We start from the raw sequence: 8,456 nt of genomic DNA on the forward strand, positions 1-8,456 counted from the left end.
CTTTGGCGGCTACGGCAAGGCGATGATAAATGGCATGGCTTTGACAGATCAGAGGCAACCAAGTGCCATGGAGTTGGCCGCAGTGGCGGTGTCTTCTTCCTCAAGCTCTCTTCCTTCGTCTTAGGCTTGACAGCACCGTCACCTCCTTCTCTTCTTCTCCTTTTCTCGGTGCTCCCTCCCTTTCACATTTCTCTTTTTCTGTTAAATTCATGCGAATATAAAATTACTGATTTATTCTTATTTTAGTGACCTTAATTTTGCCTCTAATTCGATTCCTTTTTCTTTCTTCCAGACTTATTCTCATAATTGATTTCACTTCTCTCTCTTACTCATTTTTTTGCCTGTCCATCACTATTTTTCACAATCTCATCCCCATCCCCCTTTTTCAATCTCATTCCTTTAGAAAGCAAACTCCTCTCAACTAAAGAAAAACCCTTGCCTCCACCATCGCTGTTGTCGTCCGTCGTCCTCTATTAGAATGAGAGACCGCTGCTGCCTCCGTCCGTCGCACTCTGGAGATTTTCTCTTCATGCTATTGGCGTTCTCTAAGACTCGAAGTCTCCAACCCCTGTTTGCTCTCACCAATCGCCTGGTCACCATTGTCCGTCACACTCAACCGCTCTCTATCTCCATCGAATGTCAGTGCTTACTGCTAGTGCTAGTTTTTGTTTTTGTGTTGCTCCATTCAGAAATCTAACCCTCTTCATGCTTATTCTTTGATGGTTAGTGATTGTTGTCCTGCTCGTTGCCTGGTCTCTATCCCTGTCATGCTTTTGCCCCTCTGCTAAGCTCAAAACGAAGACAATGCACAATGGCTTCATTTTGTTTTTAATTTTTATTTTTTGTCCTTCATTCTGAGGCAGAACATTGATTTTTGTTTAGGATTCTGCTAGTGCTACTCATATTGAAATTTGAATCATTGAATGATTAGCTCTATTCCTGTACTATATTATACATTTGTATTCTGTTTTCTTATTTTGGATTGAATCACTAAATGATTAGCTGATTTAGTTCGCTGGTTAACCTTGTTAGTCTTTATTAAAATTGTGCTAACTTTTCATGTTTTGTGACTTAATTGTGCTTAAATTGTGATTGTCTTGATAACTTAATTGTACTAGATTGAATGATTAATTGGTTATTGATTATCCATGGTTGCTCTACTATGTTACTGTTTTATGTTTTGTGATTTTTATATATAGTGACGTGCTCTTAGAGAGTGATGTGCTGCATTATGACTGTCCTGATGACTTGAATGTAGAAGAGGAGGAACAATAGGTCAAGTCAAGGATCCTAGAGTTTGGATCCGAGAGGAGTATCGACGTTTGGAGACTGAGTCCTTCTCAACTTCTGTGAATAATCTCCCAGAAGACATATTGAAGAGAGAACTGTTTCAACTGTTTAGTTGGATTAGATGCATAAATGACATATACTTATCGAGAAAACAAAAGAATGGTGGTATATATATTTTTGCGTTTATTCGATACACAACGAAAGGAGCGACTTTAAAGGCTATAGTAGAGATGAATCGTATGAGATTAAGAGGCAAGATTGTCTTCATGGGGAAAGCTAAATATAGGAGAAGTTCTGAGGTAAAAGACACGAACAAGATCCATCACAGAGGTGAGACTCGAAATGCTCTGGCTCGTCAAATGCCACAAGAAAGAGAAGAGACCCAGAAAACCTCCGCTATCTCCAATAAAGATTTGACGAAGGAGAAAATAGTTCAAGATCCACATGGGAAAGGGTGGACGAAGAAGGTGAAAGTGGCTGTGGCAAAAGAAAACTTGGTCTAGTTGTAGAAAAGCCTAGTTGGGGGAATGATAAAGGCTATTGACTTTAGGTCATTGAAGGAATCGGTTGCGAAGAATTTTCCTCCAGTTATTCAGGTGCGCGAAATAGGTGCATATAAATCTTTGTTGATATTTGACAATCTCTTGAATGCAGAAGAGATTTACATATTCAAAATAAATAGCCTACTACAGTTGTTTCATAGTGTATAAAGGTGGGATGAGTCGGAGAGAAGTGAAACTCGAAGAGTGTGGCTAGAATGCTTTGGGGGTCCCTTTACTTGCATGGTCTGTGGATACTTTCAGGTTAATCAGAAGCCAATGGGGTGAGGTGATTGGGTGTGATAACGTGACGAAATCGTGCATCTCTTTTGGTGTCGATCGTGTACAAATTGATACCTATGTGATGGATGTGATCAATGAATGGGTCCATATCACAATAGGCACCAGTGGCTTTGACGTTTTGGTAAAAGAGGTGGGACGTGAAACATATGGCATGAATGGTAACTTGGAAAAGTTGGGAGCTGACAAGGGAAGCTGTGAACAACTTAGGAACATATCTACTAGGGTTTGTGATGATGTAGCTATAATGTCGCAGAGGCCAACAAATTTGATAGGCAATGCAGATTAGGTAGTGAAAGTGGTAATCGATGTGCTGCGGGAGGAGGTTAAAGAAGAGGCTAGATTGGTATATTTAGAAACAATTTTGAATGAGTGAAGTTATGAAAATTTAAGGCACCATCAATTGAAATTGGTAACGTATTAATCTAATAATGGTAATATTGAAGGCATGGCAGATTTAGTGGGATATGAGGTGAGTAATGAAGTAGATTCTGAGCTAACTATTCTCTGGGATTATGGGGTAAATCTAATGGGCTGGATAAGCAGAAAATAAGGATTAATGTGTTTAAACCTAAAATGAGGCCCACCAACGGAAAGAGAAGCTGCAAGAAAGTGTTGGGCCATAAAGGCCCAAGCTCCAAAGCAACTCAATGGGTTGGAGCCACAGATGACTATCATAGGCCAGTTTTTGAGTGAGTGGGTCGTGCCTGTTCTAGGCTGGTCATGAAGTCAACGGGTCGGGCTAGGATGATCCAGTAGGGTAGTGCTGCACCTGCCACGGTTGCCTTTACTCCTAGGGATTTTCATGAATTGGGAGATGCGGTTTCAAGGCTAGGAAAAGCACGAACCCTTCCTGGTGAAGAACAACTACTGACTACTGGTACAGAAGATGCATGTTGGCTACTACATAATTGGGGGTTGGTGGTTGGGCAAACGGTGTAGGAGCAAATCGGAGAGGAGGAGGACGACTTGACTAGGGTGCCGGATAGAAGACAAACCTCACTCTTCTGTTGGTGCGTTGGAAATGGCATATGATGGCGAGAATAAGGAGGCTCAAAGGGGGAGACGTGTGGTTGCAGATTAGTAAATTATGGTGGAGGGGCTGATGGGCTAAAAAGGGATATGGGCGTGGAAGACGGGTCTAATAATGAATACGATGATGGTGATGACTCTGAACATAGTGGCGAAGATAATCAAGAAATTGTTAATTCAGGGCTGGGAATGGAAGTGGTTATTGACAGAAATATACCGGTATTTAATGACGGAGATGGCTACGATGATGATGAGGACAATTTGGGGGACACAACACATGCCAACGATGATGAAGCCAGTGACAATGAGGGTTTAACATTAAATGAGCAACTGTTGGAAAATAAAAGAACCTGGGAATTAGCAAGGGAGCCAGGAGCAGTGCTATATAATGAAGAAGATGACATTATGGCTATTCTCCAACAACAGAATGAAGAAATTGCTCAGAAAAGAAGATTGGTGAAAAGAAGGCAAAAGCTAGATGGAGCAAACCCAAAACTCATAAAAAGGTATGCAATAATTTATTGAAATGATTTTTAGTTCTTGGAATATTAGGGGATTGATGGTTGATGGAATATTGAGGATGGTAAAGGACCTGAAGAGGAAATATAGATTAAACGTGTTAGGTTTGATGGAGACTAAAAGATAGTTAATGACTAAATTTGATATATAAAAAATTTCGGGGAATGGTTGTTCGGGGTGGGACTATGTTGAGTTTGATGGTGCATCTGGTGGGTCGTTGTTAATATAGGATGATGAGTTTTTTAAAATAAGAAATAGTTATAAAGGTGAGAGATGGTTGTGTGTTGAAGGGGAATTGTTGAAGAATAATTTTAATTGTACTTTTATTTTGGTTTATGGTGCACATGTTAGAGATGAGAAGCTTGTTGTGTGGGAGGAGTTGAGTTACATAGCTGGTTTATGTCAGGTTCCCTATTGTTTGATGGGGGACTTTAATGAGATTGTATAAGTGAAGGAAAGACGAAGTACTAATAGATTATCCTTGTCAGCGGAAGACTTCAAGAATTGGATACATGACATGGATTTGGTGGACTTGCCGATGACTGACTGCAAGCTTACATGGTTCAGAGATCGATCCTACAGCCGTATCAATAGGGTTATGGTTAGCCTGGAATGGCTTGAGGAGTTTCCAAAGACTCGGTTACGAGGTGGTCCAAGGCGTTTGTCTGATCATTGTCTTATTATAGTGGAAGATAAGAGGCATAGAGATGGGCCAAGGCCGTTCCGAAGTCTTGACTCGTAGTTTACACATGAAGGTTTCCTGAGGATGGTCAAGGAGGGATGGAGAGGACTAGGAGAGGCGCAATTCACAGATAAATTGAAGGCCTTGACTGTTTCTCTGAAAAGATGGCATAAAGACAACTTTGGTGACATGGACAAGAAAATCATGAAGTTTGAATAAGAGATTAAAAAGATTGATGACATGGTGGGTGATGGGGTTTATGATGGAACAGTGGAGGCAAGAAGAGGGGCACTTGTGGTTTGCTGTGAGAAATGGTATGTGAGAAAAGAACTACATTGGAAGCAGATGTCACGCTCTAGACATGCGAGGGACATTGATAAGAGCACGAGGTACTTCCATAACTTAGCTTCTGCGAGAAGGAGAAACAATAGGATTGATGCGCTACTCATTAATGGAAGATTGATAAGGAATCAAGCTAGAATTAAGATTGCGATTAGGGATTTTTATAGGAACCTATATCATCAGGAGGTGTCTCCCCTGGTGGAAATGATTGGTGAAGAGGATGCTTTGGCTTTGGAGGTGCAATCGACTCCTGAGGAGGTTAGAAAAGCAGTGTGGGATTGTGAATCATCTAAGACTCCAGGAAGTGATGGGTACAACATGAACTTCATAAAGAGGTGTTGGATTGAAATTGGCTCTGAATTTACGGCAGCGGTGTTGGGTTTTTTCCTGACTTCCAAGTTATCGGCGGATGCTAATCTCACTTAGGTGGTGCCGACCCTTAAGTTTACTGGTGCAAAGGAAATCAAAGACTTTAGGTCAATTAGCATGTTAGGTTGTGTGTATAAAGTCATTTCGAAAATGATGGTTAGGAGGATGCGAGCAATAATGCCACGGCTAGTAGGTGAGACTCAGAGTGCTTTTGTTATGGGGCAGAAGATTCATGACCGGACTCTTATTGCATTCGAAACTGTTCAATGGATTAAATTGAGGAAGAAGAAAGCGGTGATAATAAATTTAGACTTTCAGAAAGCATATAATAGAGTCAAGTGGAGATTCGTGGACCTTGTGTTGCAAAAGATGCGTTTTGGACGAAGATGGAGGGGTTGGGTTATGGAGTGTCTAAGTACGTGTTCTATGTCAGTACTGATAAACGGCTCGCCATCTAAGCCATTTAAGATAGAAAGGGGCCTGCGACAAGGTGATCCACTGTCTCCATTTTTGTTTGTACTTGTTGTTGATGTTCTACATAGGATATTTGGGGAGGCGGTAAAAAACGGGCATATATCGCCGCTACTGATTGGTAGAAATCATATTGAGTTGTTGCATCTTCAGTTTGTGAATAATACTATTCTGTTTTGCCCCTCGAGGAAGAGACCATTAAGAATTATAGGAGGATCCTTTATTGTTTTGAGTTGCTGTCAGAACTAAGTATTAATTTTGATATATCTAGCTTGATTCCAATTAATTGTGATCATCAGTGGGTACAACGTATGTGTAGCGTGCTAGGTTGTAAGGTAGCCTCTCTTCTAGTGAATTACTTGGGGATCCCGTTAGGAGCTAACCCGAGGTTGGTTAAGACTTGGAAGCCCATTATAGACAAAGTGAAGGGGAAGCTTAGCATATGGAAAGCCAAGGTTCTCAATAAAGCCAGTAAGTTGGTGCTCATTAAATCTGTGTTGAATAGTCTCCTTGTCTATTATTTGAGTTTATATAAAATGCCAAAGGTTGTTGCAGAGAAACTAATTTTCTTATAGAGAATATTTCTATGGAGTAAGGAGGATAGAAGGAATGGTATGGCCATGGTCAGGTGGGAGGTGGTGCAGGCTCCCAAAAATTTTGGTGGGTTGGGCATCGGGGATGCCATGGTGCATAACACAACCCTTCTGTTTAAGTGGTGGTGACGTTTTTTGAAGGAGGAGTGTCTGTTATAGAAGAAGGTGGTTTGCTCTTGTAATAACCTGAGCCCGAATGTGCTACTGTCATCCCAAGTATTACTTGCCCGAGGGGGCCATGGAAGGATATTTTCCATATAAAGTTCAAGGATCAACAAGCAAGACAGAAGATGATGCTGGGTTGTCTATGGAGATTGGTGATGGGAGAGGAACTCGGTTCTAGGAGGATGTATGGATGTGTGGCGGTTCTCTGAAAGACCAATTTTCGAGATTTTTCTCAATTTCAAACCAAAGAGGATCCATTATAAGAGATTGTAGGTTTTGGGATGAGTTAGAATGGAGATGGAACTTCCAATGGAGGCGAGAGCTATTCCAATGGGAGTTGGATTTAGTGAACTAGTTACATGATACTTTAAGACTGGTCAAACTTGCTTATGACAGAGAGGATAGAGTTGTGTGAAAATTTTAGAAACAAGGTGTATTTTCTACTAACTCTTTTGTGCAGGTGTTGCAGGCGGAAATGATTTTGGAAGATATAGAAAGTTATAGCTTTACTAGGACAGTTTGAAAAGGTCTAGTTCCACCAAGAGTTGAACTGTTTGTCTGGTTTGTTTTAACTGGCAGGGTCAATATGAAGGAGAGGCTGAGTCGATTTGGAGTTGTTAACCAGAAAGATGTTGTATGTATGTTATGTAACAAAGGTGTTGAATATGGCCACCACTTGTTTCTTGGTTTGAATTTTCTTGGCAGGTTTGGTGTGCATGGTTATCATTTGTTGGAAGACAATGGTCGTGCCCGGGGACGCTAAAGGAACATTTTCAAAGTTGGACTGAGCTATCAACTAGTAAGGAGGAGCGCAAGAGATGGATGATGTGTTTCTGTGCAATTACTTGGAACATTTGGCTAGAAAGGAATAGAAGAATTTCTTAGAATAGTGAAAAAGGGGTTGACGATATTATCCATCTGTCATTTATGAACTATAAGGAATGGTTACGTGTGGATCATTTTTGTTGTTGATGACAATGCCAAAGATAACAAGGGGATATCTATTAGTGTTTTTTGCGTTGGTTGTTTTTCTTTATTTGTTCTAGGTTGGTTCTGTTTGTTGCCTACTTATGCTCCACTTGTTGTGTTGAGCTCTCTTCTTTCAAATAAAAAAATAATTTTCTAAGAGTGATTGTTGAACTATGTCTTACCTCAAGAGTTTTTTTTTCCTTATATTACACCTTTCCGATATAACTGTTAGGTATTTACTGCCTTAAATGTACGTTTCAATGTCATAATCTGACAGCTTTACGTGATGATAATTTTATTCACTTTAACGATATATCCGTTAACCATTAGTGAGCTAATAATGTGTTATTCTCATTTAATTGGATTTTTGGTGTACCATTCTTGTTTAGAACAGTATCTCAACTTGAATTTTTTGCATGTAGACCACCTATTATTAGAAATGATGGATTCAGAATATTGAAAACTCGGAATAAGAGAAAAGTAGTAATACGTGTCTCTGACCTATTTTTTATAATTTTGTTCAAATAATTTTTAAATTCGAAAGAACAAAATCACTTTTAAATAGTTACTAAATTGATTCTAAATTTATTAAAAACCCTTTAAATTATTTAGTTGCTCAATCATTATTTTGTGAACATCACGACAATGTAACGTGGATGATTAATTAAAAAACAAAATAAATTATGTTATTAATTTTGAAAATTAAATAATAGAAACTAGAGCCATTTTAAATCAATTAAAAATTAAAGAATTAAGATATCCAACTAAATCACATAAAAAATTTAACAAAATAAAATAATTTTATTTATTCTCTTTTATATTTTTTAAAAGGATAGAAATATATATTTCAATAAAAATAAAGTAATTTTTATAATAAAAAAATAGACATAATTTATTATACATATTTAAAAAAATCAATTATAACTTTCATTTGTTTATCCGATTTCAAATTAAAAAATTCCTTGAAAGAAAAAAAGTTCAACATTGTTGGATTTAAAAACTCACTTTGGGGATTTGCTCTTATCAATCAACACGGTGCCGACGACACGTATCAGTATCCCACGTGTCTGCCACGTGGCGGGAAACCAGCAGTCAAAGCTGCATAGTCTTACGACGTAAATCTCTTCCCATATACGTTCCCCAAAACCTCCGCAAGTTACCACTTAGCAGCAACAAATTCAAGAG

The 8,456-nt window shown here is 39.0% G+C and overlaps 2 protein-coding genes across 2 annotated transcripts; both read left to right on the forward strand.

Moving 5' to 3' along the window:
- Nucleotides 1–22: 22 nt before the first annotated feature.
- Nucleotides 23–1,793, forward strand: LOC107468962 (uncharacterized). Its single transcript, XM_016088339.1, has 2 exons — nucleotides 23–117; nucleotides 1,259–1,793. Exons 1-2 carry the CDS (start codon nucleotides 23–25, stop codon nucleotides 1,791–1,793), a joined length of 630 nt encoding a protein of 209 aa, XP_015943825.1.
- A 2,809-nt stretch (nucleotides 1,794–4,602) lies between these two features.
- LOC107468960 (uncharacterized) lies at nucleotides 4,603–5,130 on the forward strand. The gene has a single exon (XM_016088338.1). The coding sequence runs from the start codon at nucleotides 4,603–4,605 to the stop codon at nucleotides 5,128–5,130; it is 528 nt and encodes a 175-aa protein (XP_015943824.1).
- The last annotated feature ends 3,326 nt before the right edge of the window (nucleotides 5,131–8,456 follow it).

The sequence above is a fragment of the Arachis duranensis genome, chromosome 10 (assembly GCF_000817695.3).
Source record: "Arachis duranensis cultivar V14167 chromosome 10, aradu.V14167.gnm2.J7QH, whole genome shotgun sequence".
Lineage (NCBI taxonomy): Eukaryota > Viridiplantae > Streptophyta > Magnoliopsida > Fabales > Fabaceae > Arachis > Arachis duranensis.